We start from the raw sequence: 19085 nt of genomic DNA, 5'->3' as shown, positions 1-19085 counted from the left end.
GCAGCACAAAAATGCTTTTAAATATGAACGATTAAAGGATTGAATGTAAAAGATTATTATTGAGTCTCTTGGACATAAATGAGGACCGATTATGAGACGTTAGAAGACAAAAAGAGCTGCTTCACTTGCAGCCTGGTAAGTAAATAAATGCTTTGCTTTTAACAAATGCATCTATTTTTAAATGTTTTTTTTTAAATGCTACCTCACGGATTTATTGTATATGATGACTCTGTACCTGTGGACATGGTGAGATGAGAAACATTTTTAAGTAATGCTTAAAAAAAACTGACGCTGTCCAAATTCTGAAACTTAGGAGAGCCGTTTGTAAATTCTTTATCTCATGTTTGTTACAAATAAAGTATTTTTACAGTACAAATTTTCTTACATACTTGTAAATAATTTTTTGATGATATTGGATAGCCGTACATTTAAAGCAATTAAAAGCCCACTTTTTTACTTCCATGACTAAAAGAAAACGGGTTTAAAAGGTTTTTAATAAAAAATAAAAAATCTCAATACAAGTGAAAAACAACACAATTATTTAACATTAATCTTAAACTGGGGATCTTCTTCTTCTGCTTATTTTTTCAGTTTATAAAGTCCTTCATCTAAATAGGGATTAGACATAGCGCCAGTGCAACTGGCTTTTAAAGGGGATGAGAGCTGAGACTCTCATTGGTTTATTGCACGTTACGCCCAAAATACTCCCATTATACTCATTAAAAAAAGGACCAACCCTTTTCGACCATGCGCTCGGCGCACAAACAATTTTTCCTGTCGTTAAATTAGCAAAAGTGGGTTCGGACACGCCCATTTAGACGTTGTGCTGTGCGCTTTAGACAATGCGCTTAGATCGTTAAAATAGGGCCCTGTGAGTCAAAGCGGGAGGAATTATGATAATGTTGGTCTCGATTGTCAAAAACCTGGTAGCAGGCATGGATTTTGACATGACACGCAATGCACATATGTTCACATGACACACCCAACACATATTTTGACATGTCTATCCACACACACGACAATGTTTTGACGAGTTTTGCATTCGTGCCCCCTCTGAAAAACGTCACGAGCCACCACTGAAAGGTATAAAACGAAACCTTAGGGTACCACCCAGGGACAGAAAAGGTACAGTTTTACACCTTCTCTCTGACAGTGTATAAAAAACCACATACAAACCAACGTTACATAATATTCAGAGATTATTACCATGGATTTGCCCCATGAAACCAAAATTACAACATCTCCCTCTAAAGTGATCCTGTTGCTAGCTATGCCTCATTTCATCTGATTATATTTAGTTTGTTTAAGTTTTATACATTTTATATTTTTTTTGTAGATGTTTTATCTGACAAGTTGCACTAAAACATATTTTAATTTATACAAATGTCTTGTGAATAATTCTGAAATACTTTTGCATAAATATAATGCACAATTAATGTTAATTTATTTTTACTAATTTCAGCATGTCTCTATAATTACATTTGTGTTATATAAGTCCCATATCAGCCAATCCGACAAATTGCTTCCTCGATATCGGCTCTAAATGACCTCTCTTCCTTTCTTTCTCTCTCTGCCTCCCACATTCTACCCAGAAGCCAGTCAGCTCCATCAGAAGATTACAGAGAACAATTACCACGCTCCCATGAGGTATGCTGGCGTGCGCATCTGTGAGAGTATTTGAATTGCATTGTTGAGCTTGTTTGCCTCTGCTTTTCATGCTTGTGTATTGTTTACAATGCTGTATGTGTTGTGTCACTCACTGACAGAAACATGCGTAAAATGGCCCTTAGGCAGTCTGACTCATCCAGTCCTGAAACGGGATACAGGCGCGGTGACACAGGACCCAACATGCGCCAGAAACGAGGTGAGATTTCGGATACCCACCTTTTTCTGGGAGTTGTTACTGTACTCGCTGCTTCTTCCGTCACTGGAGCAGCGAGAGCCTGCAGGAGTCAACAAACATTTTGGATCTGTGGCCGTTTAGAGCCACACGTCTGTTTATCAAAGAGTGTAGCTGCTTCTATACAAACAATATTTGTAGATTTGATTTTGTTTGATTTGAGCAGTTCATAAAAAAAGCCCACAACACAAAACTGGCAAATCGCAAATCAGTTCTTATACCACTGGTCTACAAAGAGAAAGCCTCAGAAATTAAAGTAGCTAAGTAGCTAAAAAGGCCAAAGATGAGTTTTTACATCAATCCATGTTTCCGCTATTATGCACTAGTTGGCGCTCTTACCCACCTTATAAAAACTCTGTCTGTTTGAGAATCTTATCTCTAACAAAAATGCAATTATCTCAGCTTTTTCAATTTTTTTTAATTTTTGAAGCAATCTACCCATATTTGAGATGTGATAAAATGGCAAGTAATTAAGATAGGATGAAAGCAGAGGATCTGTTCTTTCATTTGATATATTGTATGTTTATATATTTAAAGAAGAAATTTTTCTGAACGGCATTAAACTTTCGTGAAAATCATAAAAAAAATTTGTGCTGGCTAGCAACTTTATCAAAAAATGCTGATGGGGAAAAAGTAAATTGCCTCCAGTTTTCAAGATATATCTTTAAGTCAAAATTGCATTAAAATAATTCATTTTGTGCGATTATCCTCTATATAGCTTTTCTGGAAAAAGTGATATAGCAATGAGAATGGTGCCATACCAATCATTAAAATACATTTATGTTTTTATTGATACCAATAACATAACTTTCCATAACGTTTTCATGCATATTGTCATGAAAAAACTTACCAAATTGTTCCTGAGGGAAAGTATTACGCAACTGTTCCTTGGAAATGTTAGGCAATGACAACTGTATGATGCCTAGATCAGGGCTGGGTTTCCTGATAACGATTGAACTTAGCACCTAAGAGCGCTTTCTACGAGCTACAAAACGAACATTCGTTGTTCATTTACGTGCGTTTCCCAAAGATGCACGTTAAACGATAGCTCGCAGCTGGGTTTTAAGTGCTACTTACGAGGCACTATCCGTTTGTCAAGTGCTAAACTGTCACCTATAGAATGACTCGTAATTGTAGCAGAAGTTTGTTTAGGCTAATGATCTTCAGCCGATGTGCACTAATATTTTTTAAATATTATTAATTATTGTTCAATGACTTATTAGATTGTTTTAATAATTTGTGCATCATGAAATATTATTTTTGTATTTAGTTAGGACTCATCCCACTGCGCAAACCTTCTGCATTTTATATTTGTATTATTATTTTTATTAGTTTTTATGGATTTCTGCATTGTACCATACATATTTATATTGAGCACAACAAAAAAATAGGCTAGAGTTTCTCTACAAATCAGGTGTTTCTTCAAGTATTGCCTTTAATGGAATAAATGAAAGATGTGTGAACATTATATTAAATTGTATTTTTTTTAATCAGATGCTATTCCCCTTCAAAACTATTTTTTTATTGTTGATGAAATATAGCAGCAATTGGTAGGAACCATATATCAATTTGCTACCAACTTTTACCAAAATTGTACCAAATACGTTTTCTTCCTATATTAATGTTTTTACGATCTGCTTAGCCTGGCGATGCTTTTGGGAAACCCGGCCCTGGCCAAGACAAATGTTTTCAATAAAAGACCAATACATGTCATGACAGTTAAGTTATAATCTATAGTCTCAAACTGAAGATTAATATACAAACTTTTATCTTTTTATTGTTCTACCGTACTTTGTTGAGAAGTTACGAGGCATCATGTTAATCAGACACCCCTCCCTTGTAAGTAAATATATTTGCATGTGTATACAACAGGTGGTTGCCTTGACTTCCCGGATTTGAAAGATGTGATCCTGGAACTAACGTACACCCTAATCCTAATCCTGCAAACTGATTGTTTAATGAAAGTGTTGATCCAGGACAAACAATGGTGTTACTGAAAGCCAGTAAAGACACAGTTTGGAATAACATGGAATTAGATGAACTACTTTAACCGTTTAGTGCATTATCTTCCATAAGAGCATTATGACTAATCTCTCTAGTTATTGATGTTAGTTTCTGGAAAGACACATTTTTAATACTTCTTCCACTTTTACCAGTTTTATTTAAACTGCATAGTGTGCATTGCTGTCTGTTTAAGTTAGAGAGGTGGTTTAGGGTAAATGTTACTCGGTTTGGGGTGATCAGAGGTTCTGTCAGGTTGCAGGTTTTGAGTGAGTAAAGGTATTTAATTCCTCTTAGGATAGAAGACCTTCTTGTGCTGACCCTAGCGCTTTTGACAGAGCCATCCCGGAGGCAATGTTGTGTTAAACCACAGCAGAGGATTTTGGGTCTCTGGCCTGAGGTGTAGATGTTGTAAACTCATAAACATGTTTCACCTCAGTTAAGGTCTTTGAAACATTTAGCATCTCTGGGTTGTAGTTTATTCAGCTTCAACCTAGTGTATTTTAGGAAACTGATCTTTTTTATTTTTAAATTTCATCAGGTTTTGCATCGTTTGCTGTTTTTCCAGTGAAACAATTCAATAGCTATTGTATTGAATGTCAGGTGAATAGTGAGAGACAAGTGGGAGAGTAGTGTAACGTATTGTGCAACACATAAAGCAGGATCTATTTGCAGATAAGTCTTTAATAAACCCAAACATAAGCAAAAATCCAAAATGAGAACCATGAAGAAACCGCTGGACATGACCAGAAACAACACGCAATAACCGACAAGGGACAATGGAAAACACTGGGGTATAGAGGGTATGCACGTGACGTCACCTTCAGCGAACATGACTGCAGTTACGCCCACTGAGTGGCAAAAAGTCTAAGCGACAGCATTAGCATAGCATGAAAAATGCGTCTAAAATGGGAAAAGTAGTTGTGTGATCGATTGTGCTAACAGATTCAACAAAAATATGGAGCTGCCTTTTTCCAGACTGCAAAAAACACTCAAAGGAGAAGTAAATCATACTAAACATATAGACATATGTACAATTTTGGGATAAAAAAATCCTATAAAAAACACTTTTTCTGTGTAATTGCAAAGTTTTGTCAGTGAGCCTTCATTAAAAACATCTATTATGATGAGCCTTGTGTTCTACAAAGGTTGGATGGTTTAATAGTGTTAGGAAAGACAAACATATTATGTCAGGAAAAGCAATGTCTGGTCACATGCCAATGTCCACAGAGACTACTGGTTGTTTGGCAAGTTGTTAGGGTCACTGTTAAGGCCAACTAAATTAAATATAAGCTGATAATAGTCAGTTTTACTGGCGTTTTTGCAGCAGCCGCTATAAAAAACAGCCATTTTGTTGAATGTTTTGCCACTCAACAGGGCGAGCTTTGGCGTAGTCACGTGGAAAAGTGACGTCGTTGCATACCCTCTATATACAGAGATTCATTGGGTATAACAAGACACACCTGGACAGGATTAGGGAAGGTTAACCCAAGACAGGAGATGCCTTTGGGCCGTATCTGCACCAAAGTCAGCAACTCCGGTGATAAGGCCGGATCATGAAGACTACAATAACCATGATACTGTACAAGGACTACAAAATAACAAGGCAACTTCAAAATAAAATACATTTACACGAAACACAGAACATTGACAAGGATTGGGGTTTACCTGTTGAAAGTTGGTGATATTTGTGTATTTAATGAAGCTTTAGAGTTGTAGACTGCACTGTAAATTATGTACAGTGTAAGGAATCAGTATTTGTGTTCCCTATTGATCACATGACCTCACATCACCAATGACCTTTGCGCTGATCTACAGAAACCATACATATGTATAAAGGCTTGATGTCTCGCCCTCGCTGCTGGAACGTCCGCATTTTGGCGGCCATCTTACCACAGGGCGCTCGCTCACTCGTAGCATTAAGTTTTAATGATGCAGGTACTTTTAAATGACCATAACTTGCTTAATTTTTTACAGATTTTCAAACGGTTTGGTTTGTTATAAACGTCAAAGATGTACCTATGACACTGCATACTTATACTAAAACTAAATAAAAAAATTATGAAACATGTTAAAGCATCCAGGATTATAGCCACGTTAATAACGTTTGTAAAAAACCAAACCTTTTGAAAATCGTTAGAAGATTGAGCAAGTTATGGTCATTTAAAAGTACCTGCACCATTAAACTCAATGCTACGAGTGAGCGAGCGCCCTGTGGTAAGATGGCCGCCAGGTGATGACGTTAGAGACTCCACCGTAAGACATCTAGCCTTTACACATATCTATGTACAGAAACACTGCAATGGTCATTATTGATAACTTAACCTAATCACAGTGAATGGGACCCCAACATGAACTGTCAAAGTAAAGAGGGGGTCTTCAATAACCTTAAAGTCATTAAAATGATTTTATTATATGAAAGTAATAGACTTCTGAGTACTGGGAGAGATGAAAAACCAGTAAAAAAGGAAACGTGATTGGCAAATTGAAGTATTTCAGAGAACTGTGTCATAACTGGACTTCCTAGATTGGTTTCATATGAACCAATCACTGGTCTTGGATTTGCTCAGAGTTTGGGTTAAGGACATGAGTCACAGATTGCAAAGTTTTTCCAGGCACATGTTCTGCTTGAATTATGTCAAGCGCTGTGTGGTAATAGAAAACAAATGATCCCAAGTTTCGAAAATTGGGAAGATATTTATTTACTTTAAGAGGCATCAAAAATTAAACTCCAATGATCTGTTCATTTTTACGGGTATGGCTGTGTGTTAGTACTTTAACCTTCTTTTGTTGGCAATTTAAAGATTATTGATTTTACATGTATTGTAAGAGGAGAAGTGGCATCTGTTGACTTAAGCGAAATACTGTCTAGTGTCTGTCTATTGTGAACCCAAAGGTCTGTGTCTTTTTCTAAATAATAGAACAAAACCACCATATTTGGACAGATGCTTGTTGTGTCTATTCTCCTCTCCAACACAAACACTGTTTAAGCTGTTTTTTCAGGGCAGATCCATTTCTCTTTTGATGTCTGTCTATTTCAAACTGTGTCAGTAAACTCTCACAATTCTCATATACGGCACTATATCAGATATCAGGCAGTTTGTAATGCTATCCAAATCATGGTAAACAACTCCTCTTTTAGAAGTGCATACTTACCAACATTGCATTACTCATAGTGCACCAGAGAAGAATACCAAGAGCTTTAAAAAAAAAACGAATTAAACAGATTAATAAATAACTTATGTATTGAGTGTATATTTAGCTTAATGCCAAGTGTAATCTTTCTTGACTAACAATTTACAGTGGTAAACATTACAGAAATTGGTTTTGTTAAATGTTACATAATGTAAATTACTTTGATAAATTTGATCATTCTGAAAAAATGTTGCATTTTCCTCCAATAATAAAACTACATAACTGACAATGTACGTACATAGCACACTATCAGAAAAATGATGCAAAAGCTGTCACTGGGATGGTACTATTTAAAAAGGTCAAAATATGTACAATTTATATATAGATATGTATACATTTGGTACCTTTATGTGCCTCTACAGTGTACTTTTATAAGTGTACTGCCCCAATGATAGCTTTTATGCTTTTATTTCTGAGATACATTGGACATAGTTTTTTATATCCACCACCATCCAAATGCACTTCTTCCCCAAAAAGTACATTTTGCGGCATTCACAGTATACCGTACTGTAGTAAAGAGTGCACGAATGAGTGAGTGAACAATCGGACAAAGCATCAATCTCCTTCCCTGCTGTTCATCTCATCCTCAACATTTTCTACCTGCTGCTTTAACCGCAGTCCTCCTCTCCTCTCCCTTTTATAGCCGACGCTTCAGCAAGCCTTGGCACAGAGCGCACTTCTCTCGCTAGAAAGCGCTTCACCTTACAGGGCCTGTCAAATCGCAGGTCTCTTCCCGCAGGTAACGACACAGAATCATGGCTTTTCTCTGTTTGGACTCATCCGTCAGCTCATCCTGATGTGTTCACATTGTCTCGTTGTGAAAATACGCCATCAGCATTCTCAGTCCATTGTCACACAGATTGCTTGTGCCTTGTGCAGAAGTGAGAGGTCATTGTTGAACTTTCAAAAAGAAAGGAAGAATCTGAATTTTGTACATACATCCTTAAAGGTGAAGCTTATTTTCAAATAAATGTTGACACCCTTTACTGGCACAGCCCTTTTTGAGTGGGGGGTGGTGAAGCCAGCGCAGAATTCAAGCGGCCATCTTGGTATACCCAACCGGCAGAGGGCGTCATTGACTTACATTCAAAATCATGATCTAAATTCACCAGGTTTTTGACTGATTAAGGTACACAGTCATCGTTATTTTCTCTGAATAAGTTTAGTTAACTTGTAAAGATAACATAATTAAAAAAACAGCAAATTATTGATTATAATTTAATATTTCAGAATGAGCACGTTTGTCATTAATACTAAATATGCTGCGGTCTGTCCGCTGATCTGATACTGAAGATGATGTAATTTACTGTTTAAAAAACAAAATGTACAACTTTCAGTCAATAACTATGTACATGCTTAGGATGTTTGTGTTGTAATAATGCACAGGGAGACTTCAGATATAAAAACGGAGAGTAGTAAAGTGATGTTTTATCATTAAAATCTGACAATGTCCATTGATTTAATAGAATGTTTGGGTATACCAATATGGCGGCGCGGTGGCTTTTCAATTGTTCAAAATTGTTATAGCAGTTTAAATGTATTGTAATAAATAATATTAATAAAATAATATATTGTTTTATACATAAAATTATCAAAACAAAAAAATATTAGATTTGTGTTGGTTTGCTACGGAGCCCCTAAGGGGACATGGAGCAAAAATTAAATAAAGTTTCGTTTCGGCTGCGCACGCGAAAGTATCGCGTGCTCACGTGAAACTATCGTGTGCGCATGTGAAACTTCCAAATTCACATGCGTACGCGATAGTTTCATGTGCGCACGTGATGCTTTCACGTAAGCATGCGATACTTTTACGTGAGCACGCAAACTAAACTTTTTAAAAACAATCTGCAAATTAAGGTTTCGCGTGAGTACGCAAAAGTTTCACGTGAGCACATGAAACTGAACTTTAGATTTTTTTTACTCCTATTTCACCTTAGTTGTTCGGTAGTTTGCCACTTTTGTCATAAATTTATAAATTACACTCACTGCATAATTATTAAAACGTTTATTGTGATGGATTAACATTTAAATGAAAAATATTGAAGTAAACTCAGGTGTCCCACTTTTACGGGACAGTGCCAGTTAACGGGTTATTAAGTATGATTCATAGATGCACTCAATTTGCATTGCCTACACGTTACAAAAGTGGTAAAAAAATTCCCCTAGCTGTTACTGGGGCAGTACCCTTTCAAAGAGTACACCTTTGTGCCTAAAGATTTTATATTAGTAGCTCAGATGTGCATACTGGTACCAGAGAGTGCATATTAATACCTCAAAGGTACATTGTAAAATGTCAATGTTGGATGAACTTTAAAAAATACTTCAATTGGTAATTGTTCTAACTTTACGTTGAAAATGTTTAAATAATTAAGTATTTTTTTAATTGATCTAACTTTTAATTTATACAGTGTACATCAAAGATACATATTGGTAACAAATTTATACATATCTGTACCTAAATGGTGCATATCAGGACTTTTTTAAAGGATACTGCCCCAGTGACAGCTGAGGAAATTTTTTTTTTTCTAAAAGTGTAAAAAAAACGCCATGGGTGGAAAGTCCCAAAATTTTAATTCAGTGCCTGTTGGTAGTAATCTGTGTTATAATTGTATAGCTTGCAGCGTCATTTGCATCTTGCATGGGTAATATTTGTGCGATGTTAATGGTTAATAACCCATCTATTTTGTGTCCTTCACCCTTTATACTTTACTTCTGTTTTAAACTGCTTTTATACATTTCCGTTTCTAAACCCAACTATAGAATGTTCAGATTCGTAATGCTTTCTTCTGCTGACAAAACATGAAAAGAAACCAGACAAAGGTCTACAAGATCCTCGCACCTACTCTCATTTCACCAATCTGTTTTCACTTACGTTAAACTAACCACAAACTCTTCCTGCCTTCTGCTACAGAAACCACGGCTAAGGAGACAGAGGTCACACGCCGCTTTTCTTTAGCTTCATCTATCAGCTCCGCCTCTGCTCCTCGCACTAAAGGTACCAAAATAGTGTGTGATTTCATGCCTGCACAATTACCGTTACCGTTATTATGCCTTGACTGAGGTAGGTTTTTTTTCTGACAGTGTGCCTTAACTGATGCAACAAATGTTGCAGACGGCATCTACTGCTCATAAAAACATTGCATAAAAACATACAGAGTTTCCACATGTATAAGGTGTCATTGTTAGGGTGACAACCAATGTGTTTGTGTTTGCAAAGAAGACATTTCTCAGCACATTAGCGTTTCTTTTTATGAGATTAATGTAGCATCGACTGGTACTGTTGCTTCTGACACATTTTAGCTCCTTCATTACATCTCTATGAAATGCGTGAAATCAAACGTGCACTTCACAGCAAATGAATCCACTAAAAAACATGAAGGGACAGATGCATTGAATAATAAATACTGACTCTTGATATGCTGACATTTGGGATGTGGCATGACATTTCGGAGCGTAGCCCGCTGCGAGCTTTAAGAATGCGAATGAGAGTCTAGATTCACACCGGCCTTTTGTTTCTCGTGCCCTCATTATTCTTTCATAATGTGACAAAGCGTCACAACTGCAGGGGAATAATGAAAGATTATTAAGATTGGACGGAAATGTTGGGATCGTGATGGATGAGCGGGATTTCATTTTAACAAAGACATTTTAAAAAATGTGTTTCTTGTGCTTAGCTCCTCTCTCATCCAGCCTTAAAAGCAAAAGACACCAAATCAAGAGTGACCCCACACCGTTTGGCTATGAAGGTATACATGTCGCATAAGCCTTTTTTGTGTTGTTCATTTATTCTTTAAAAGTGGCTAGATGGCTATTTCAAAGGGACATGAGATTATTTGCATGAAGTTATTTGGAGCTGAGTGGTCGAGCAAGAGTACTGTGTACTGTTTCTGGGTCATTTATTTCCTTTATCCTGGTCCTAATTTCCATGAATGTTAATCATCAGGCTACCACGTTGTATTTTGAGCTTGTTTTGTTCATCTTTTATAATTTGACTTTGTGTTTTTGCTTGTGCTGTGGTGTTGATGGCCGTTTTTATTTACTCTCCACTTTCAGCCATTATATCTCTCTCCCCTCCGTCTTCTGAATTAATGTTATGCCATTGTTTCATTGCATGTTTTGTTGCATGCATGTGGACAATAAATGATAGTTTTTTGGGCAGTTTGATTCTCGCATGCTGTGGTGAGATTCAAGTTTCGATATACTGTGGTGCAGCCGTTGCAGAGATCGTGTTTGATAAGACAGTGAATATTCTTACAGAAACCATCCGCGGTGCGCTTCCCATCGAGAACAAAACTAAAGGTACCGCCGGTACCAAGCCCCCTGTGCCGAGGTCTGCTTCTCAACCAGGTAATTACATGAAAAGATGCCGTGATGTGCCAATCATATTTTTCTCGGTTCTCTCGGGTGTTTCATGTAATTTGCATTCCTTATCTGAAATCTGAAGGTGACAGAATCAGTCAGATTTTTTTTCATGCGATGTGTCTTCACCTTCTTTTCTTGCAGACAGTTTCTGGCATATTCAAGCATTAGACTATTCCCTGAGCATCTCCACTCATCTCTCATGGAGGTTAATGTTAACTTAGGTTTATTGTTTTCTAGGATGGAGTCAACGGCGTCTGCCCTCAATGGATGCCGAGGATTTTGAGACCATTCCATCCAGTGCTGAAGAGCTTTCCATTTCATCAGATGGAGAGGATGAAGGCCACAACAAAAATGTGTGACTCCATTCTCTTTGTCCTGTGTGACTCCATTTAAATCTCCCAAAATACTGATAGGACATAAACAGTGGCACCTTTAATCATGCACTATAAAAATGACCTTCTTGCTTAGTATTTTTGTATAGTTTTTAGTACAAATATCAAGATTTATTTTCTTGATGAGCAAAGTGACCTAAGAAAATAAGCCTAGTTTTTTTTTAGAACTTTTTATTTATATTTGTCACAGCACAGAACAAAAAAAAATAAATTCTAAGACAAGTATATATTGTGAAATATATAAATAAATAAATAAATAAATAAATAGATAAATAAATAAATATATATATATATATATATATATATATATATATATATATATATATATATATATATATATATATATATATATATATATATATATATATACAGAATATTTTAATATTACTCCACCTAATATAAATGTTCCAATCTCTTTTCTTGATGAGCAAAGTGACCTAAGAAAATAAGCCTAGTTTTTTTTAGAACTTTTTATTTATATTTGTCACAGCACAGAACAAAAAAAAATTTCTAAGACAAGTATATATTGTGAAATATATAAATAAATAAATAGATAAATAAACAAATATATATATATACAGAATATTTTAATATTACTCCACCTAATATAAATGTTACCATCTCAACAAACATGATCTTTTTATTTATATTTTTCGCAGAACAAAAAAAATTATCTGAGACAACTGATAAAATAACAAGAATAATACAGAAAAAAATTATATATGTATATTTAATAAAATATATAATATATATATATAATAAAAAATAAAAACACTTATTTAATTTCATAGATTTAAATATTCTTTAACCATTTGCCAGTTCTGTTTTAGTCCCTGTTTCCATTCAAGTCTAGTTTTTAGACACAAAATATTGAAACAAGCAAAAAAAATCTGCCAGTGGGGTAGTTTAAGTGTTTAAGAAAAAGGAAACTTATTTCAAGATTTTTTTGGCTTGTTTTATGCACAAATTCACTTGAATTTATATTTATATTTAAACGTGTTTTCTTATTTTGCTCATCAAGGAAATGCATCTTGATTTATGAATGTTTAGATATTTGTACTGAAAACAAGACAAAAATACTATGTAAAAAGTCGTTTTTGCATTGTTTAACTAGTCTTTAAAAGCCTACAGTTATTGCTCAAGAAAGGCAAGATTATATGAACACCCTAGGGTGATACTTGGTTTAATTCCACTTCTTATTATGTGAAGAGAAGAAATCTACTTTAGTAAAAAGCTGATTTATGCAACGCAGAATAAGTCTGAACAACTTTAACAATGGCCAGACAGGACTTACGTTAAACTTTACATAGTAGGTGAGGTGGCCTTTTTGCGTGTAGTTTGCATGTTCTCCCTGTGTCAGCGTGGGATTACTCCGGTTTCCTTCCACAAGCCAGAGCATGCAAGTTAGGGGAATTGGATATACCAAATTGCCCCACCCCCAACCTGTGTGTGGATTAATTTGTGTGGATCAACTTGTTAATGGATTTAACGGTTCTCGCCATAAATATAGTAATGGGTGCTGGAATGCCATGAATAATAATGAAAGAAAGAAAGAAAAAACTTTACATAGCCTACATTGTCCCTACCACCAGAGGGCACCATTGAATAATCAAATGATTAGACTTATATCGGTTAAACCTGACTTGATATCCCAACTAGAAGTACATGCACACCCTTGGATATCAGAGTAGTTTCCAGTGAACACTTTGAAAAGATTTAGATTTTGCATAACCAGAGCTAGAAAGTAAATTACACACTGATAGATTCATCTCATAATTTTCTAAATTAAATACAATGTGACTTATATCTGTGTACTGTAGTGGCAGAATATTTACATCTTGACTGATACTGACACATACCCTGTCCCAGAAAGCCCCTAAAACAGTCACATCTAATATAATATGAAGTATCTGTGTTGTTAAATACGTGCATACTTTTGATTGGCCATCAATAGAAAGATGTACAGCAATTGTAGCATCTATAAGCAGGGACTAACTATGTTAAAGGGATAGTTCACCGAAAAATAAAATTCTGTCATCATTTACTCACCCCCATGTTGTTACAACCCTATATACAATTTTTTTGCTCTGATGAACACAAAGGAAGATAATTTGAGGAATGTTTGACAAACCAATCAGAAGCCCCATTGACTTCCATACAGTATTCTTTATTATTGATGTAAATGAGGCTTCTGATCAGTTTGGTTACAAACTTTTTGTTAAATATATTCCTTCATGTTCATCAGAACAAAGAAATATGTAAAGGTTTGTTATAAAACGAGAGAATTATGACAGAATTTTAATCTTTTAACACTGACCCCATAAATACACCTTACATGCATGGTCACTACCACCAGAGGGCATCCTTGAATAATCAACAGATAAGATTTCTATTGCAAACACACTGTAGTGAATCTGACCCCTAATCACCCCCTCCTCTCTCTCTCTCTCTCTCTCTCTCTCTCTCTCTCTCTCTATCTCTCTCTATCTCTCTCTCTCTCTCTCTCTCTCTTCTCTCTCTCTCTCTCTCTCAAGGGGGAACATGATCAATATCAGGTTCAGCTGACGTACGAGTCAGGTACCGCTCAAGATCTGTCTGTGGAGGCGGGAGATTTAGTGCAATTCCTAGAGGAATCAGAGAACGGCCATTGGTGAGTAATGAAGTCACCGTCCAGATATATTGCTGCAGGCTTACTCACACACAGCACTCATTCATGAGGACTTGACTAAAGATCTGACAGTCAATAACAAGACTCACATCTAGCTTGTTTTGTTTGAAAGATGTCTGTTATGATATGAACACTGAGGCTTTATGTCTTTAAATTTGTAATCTAGAAAAAAACGTAATGCTTTTTTACCAGGAATACAAATTTAAAGGTGCAGTGTGTAATTTTTAGAAGGATCTATTGACATAAATGCAAAATAATATACAAAACTATATTATCTGGGGTGTATAAAGACCTTTCATAATGAACCGTTATGTTTTTATTACCTTACAATGAGACTTTTTATCTACATACACAGAGGGTCCCATTATGTGGAAGTCGCCATTTTGTGCCGCTATGTTTCTACAGAAGCCCTTAATGGACAAGCTTTTTTACTAAGTTGTCTCCAATGATGACATGTTCTTCCGGTGGCGGCTACTGTAGCTTTTCTATGCCTTGAAAACCGAGGGGTGAGCAGTGGACTGAGCGGTTGGTTGCAATTCGCAACCTTACCACTAGATGCCGCTAAAATTTACACACAGCACCTTTAATGTATAGGGGTGTGGGCTTCTCAATAATATGCTCTTTACAATGAGAATGTCTCCACCTAGCAGCTGCAAGATGCAACACACGTGCATCTCTCATTTGTGACCCTGGACCACAATTTTTTATGCTAAGTTAAACTATTTTAAAGCTCGCACTTTGGTCAACGCAACAACAAACCGTACTTGCGCGGTGCATGCCATTGAAATGAATGTATTTCATAGCACAGCTTACATCCGTCCTGTGTGAAAGCCACATAAAGATTTATACATCATCTGAAAGCTGAATAAGCTTTTCATTGATGTATGGTTTGTTATGATAGAAGAAGATTTGGCAGAGATATAACTATTTAAAAATCTTGAATATGATGGTGAATAAAAATCTAAATATTGAGAAAATCGCAAACACGTATTACTTATGATGCATATTTTTATATATATTTACTGTTACAAAATATCCTCATTAAACATGATCTTCACTTAATATCCTAATGATTTATGGCATAAAAATCGATACTTTTGACCCATAACATGCATTGTTTGCTATTGCTTCAAATATACCCGTGCGACTGGTTGTGTGGTCCAGGGTCACATTTGACTAAAGGCCTTTGAAAAAGCATCTCAGTGTTACTAATATTTATTTTCTTCCATAAGCCTTGGAGAAAGAAACCCTTTTAGCACCTTTACTTTTAGTCAAGTGAAAGTTAGCTTACTGTCAAACCTCGAAATGTAACAAGAAAACAGGATAGTTGTAAGGTTTTAAAGTTATTTATCCATGTGCTACTGGTGTCCTTCTGACTCTGCAGCTTTAAAAATGTCACTTATTTTCAGCAAAGTTTCTGCTTTGTGAAGTATTTAAAAAATGTCTGCGTTTCGGCCTTGTTTAAACTTATCAATGTTAAACTAAAACCATATCAAATCTTTGCTCCGAGTAACCGTGATCCCACAGCGCTTTGCATTCCTGAAGTTACTGAACGTGATGAACTAAATGACATGTTCTTGGATCAACATTTCATTAGGGTTCAGAATGATATCATATCTTTCTATAACGCTGGCAACCTAATTTTATCTTGATGTACTTTAAGCAGTGGGAAACAAATCGAAGGACTGAGTTTATATGTAATTCAATTATTTGGTGTAATGTGGCATGAACACCAAGGAGAAAAACAAATTATGTTGATGAAAATTATAATCAACAAAGTTTTTTGCATTCTCTCGTCCCTGATCGCAGCCATCTACAGTGGCCCCGGAAAGCATTTTTCAGTCACAATTTAAAATGTATGAAGGTCATTGCATTTAATCATCCCGTGCAAACAAATGATGCTAGTCCTCAGAACTTATCAGAGTTATGTTTACAATAGCTTTTAACCAGCTGGTCCTAAGGCCATTTTGTTATATAAAATCAATTTTCTTCAAGTTCACACAGATGTCCAGAGTTACAGCGGTAGTTCATCACCCAACTCAGAATTGATGATACTTCCCTCAAAACTTTGTGAGCTCCTGGTTCACCAGATGAACCTTTTCTCTCATGTTTTAGGCTAGTCAAGAGCCTTAGAACCCAGAAGACAGGGCTGGTGCCACCTACTGTCCTGCAGTCTACACTAGATGGAGTAGACCTTTACACTAACACGGGTACCTCACACTAATCCAAGGAAAGCAGGAGAAGGGCATGACTGACATCATCACTTTGCATACACAAAAATCAGTCCAAAGTGACTCAGTGATCAGATTACTACTTCAGTATTCACTGACCACACTGTAAACAATGAAAAGTTTAAACTTATTTCAAATTACTTCAGTTTGTTGCACCGAAAAAAATTACATTTATTTCACTTTAGGTGAAAGATGTAAGTTGAAAAAAAGAATTTTTTAGCTGTGTTACCAATTGAAGTAATTTTTTTAAGTTGTTCCAACTTTTCACTTTTTACAGAGAGTTTGGAATTTCTAGGGCTGTCCCGATGGCAAAATAAACTTCCTAAAAATTGCCACCAAAAACAGGGATCATTATTGCTTGTTATGTTCCCTTCCTGGAAGTCGGGTATTTAGGAGGGCCTGTCGGAAGCCGAGGAGATGGGGAGATCAAGACTTGCTCACTTTCATAGACATGCATTAAATGGCACGCTTATGATGTCACTCAATCCCTTCTCGCGTAAAGGAAAACACCACCGTTTTTTAATATTTTACTATGTTCTTACCTCAACTTAGACGAATTAATACATACCTATCTTTTTTCAATGAGTGCACATCATCTTTGCACGGCGCGTCGTGAATGTGTTAGCCCCATTCATTCCTTAGGATCCAAACAGGGATGAATTTAGAAGCCACCAAACACTTCCATGTTTCCCTTAAGACTGTTACATGAGTTGTTACACAAGTAAGTATGGTGGCACAAAAAAATGTGGCGATTTTTTAAGTGGATAAAAAATGACAACTATATTGTATGGCGGAAGAGCACTTAGGCCCTGTTTACATTAGAGCATTTGCGTTTTAAAACGGCATTTAAAAATGTGGCATTTAAAAAGAATCTTCATCCACACTATACATGACCATAAACGCATGAAACGTGACAAATCACGTAACTGGGCATGGGCATAAAGTGTAAAATAACTTATTACTCTAATAATAGCTTACCTTTGCGCATTTATGCAGCCTAGGGGTGTGCGATATTGACAAAAATTCATACCTGGATCCTTGCCGGCAACTACAACAGACACTATTTTTGAACCTATAAAAATGTGTTTGGGAAAGTCTTATATTGTTCTAGCTCCCCCCTATAACATATTAATATGATTAATAGGTTAATGTTGATGTTATAAACCAAACAGAAAGGTCTTTATGATTAAAAAAGGAAGCATTCAAGTGAACAGTACTAAACAGTAGCGAACTTGAAACAAAAATATATTTCAGAAAATGCAAACTTCAATCAAACATAATAAGAGGTGAAGTGTAGCTTTAGCCTACAGAAATGCTTATTGCTTTAATGTAGGGAGTTCCTATTCAGTCATTTCACGCTGTTATATTTATAATAGTTCATTGTTCGCAGTTTATATTTATGATCTTATAGTGCATTTGAAAATATTCTATTGACTGTATTCTTCAGAAAAACACTAACTAAATTATTTTCCCTTACCTGTCGCTGTTCAGTGCGTGTGTGTGTTCCCTCACACGCGTTCTCCGACAAAAAAGTGTGACTGGCTAAAGTATTAAAAATTAATATGACGTTAATTTTTAAAAGTGTGTGAGGTCTGTGCACGTCCCTCGCTAACAACTGTGCACGTCCCTCGCTAACAACACAGAAATAGCAAAAAGCGCAATCGGCTAAACAAGCATTAAATATTAATATGACGTTGATTTTATTGTTTTTATTAATTTATATTCACAAAATTTATCAACAAAACATCGATTAAAATTAAGAGAGAAATTATATGAAATGAAATTAATTTTAAAGTAGCAAACAAAACTCAAATTAAACTTGAAAATAATGCCTGACCCATTACAATTCTCCATCCATATTGGCCTTTACAATGCCCTATAGGGCGTTTAAAATTACACTCTATCTTTCGTAATAAGCTAATTAAATTTAAACAAAACATAAACAACATTACAACAATATTCAAACCCAACAGGTAGCCTCTTATTGCTACCTGTCCCAACTTTTTTTGGAATGTGTAGCTCTCATGAAATCCAAAATGAGCCAATATTTGGCATGACATTTCAAAATATCTCACTTTCAACATTTGATATGTTATTTATATTCTATTGTAAATAAAATATAAGTTTATGAGATTAATAAATTATTCCATTCCTTTATTACTCACAATTTCTACAATGTCCCAACTTTTTCTGATTTGGGGTTGTATGAAACAGACATTATAAGGATACATGTTAAAGCAATCTGATATAGCATATATAATAGCTGGTTGGTAGATGTTTACTATTTTTGACAAAACCTCCGTTGCAAACCTCAATTACCTGAATAAAAATAATTT

The 19085-nt window shown here is 35.6% G+C and overlaps 1 protein-coding gene across 16 annotated transcripts in view; it reads left to right on the top strand.

Annotated features, from left to right (window-relative positions):
- mcf2l2 (MCF.2 cell line derived transforming sequence-like 2) overlaps window positions 1-19085 on the top strand; it is a 116896-nt gene that overhangs the window by 95293 nt on the left and 2518 nt on the right. For 4 of the 16 annotated variants that reach the window (XM_065241578.2, XM_065241580.2, XM_065241573.1 and 1 more), the window contains exons 25-33: window positions 1593-1647; window positions 1767-1864; window positions 7740-7835; window positions 10008-10091; window positions 10771-10842; window positions 11354-11443; window positions 11696-11811; window positions 14385-14500; window positions 16634-16728. In XM_065241578.2, coding sequence (XP_065097650.1) covers window positions 1593-1647; window positions 1767-1864; window positions 7740-7835; window positions 10008-10091; window positions 10771-10842; window positions 11354-11443; window positions 11696-11811; window positions 14385-14500; window positions 16634-16728 — 822 coding nt within the window. The remainder of the gene's footprint in view (window positions 1-1592; window positions 1648-1766; window positions 1865-7739; window positions 7836-10007; window positions 10092-10770; window positions 10843-11353; window positions 11444-11695; window positions 11812-14384; window positions 14501-16633; window positions 16729-19085) is intronic. The other 12 variants (XM_065241574.2, XM_065241576.1, XM_065241572.1 and 9 more) reach the window with 12 other exon arrangements.

Source organism: Paramisgurnus dabryanus, chromosome 14 (genome assembly GCF_030506205.2).
Source record: "Paramisgurnus dabryanus chromosome 14, PD_genome_1.1, whole genome shotgun sequence".
Taxonomy (NCBI): Eukaryota; Metazoa; Chordata; class Actinopteri; order Cypriniformes; family Cobitidae; genus Paramisgurnus; species Paramisgurnus dabryanus.
This window is presented reverse-complemented; position numbering and strand designations above follow the sequence as displayed.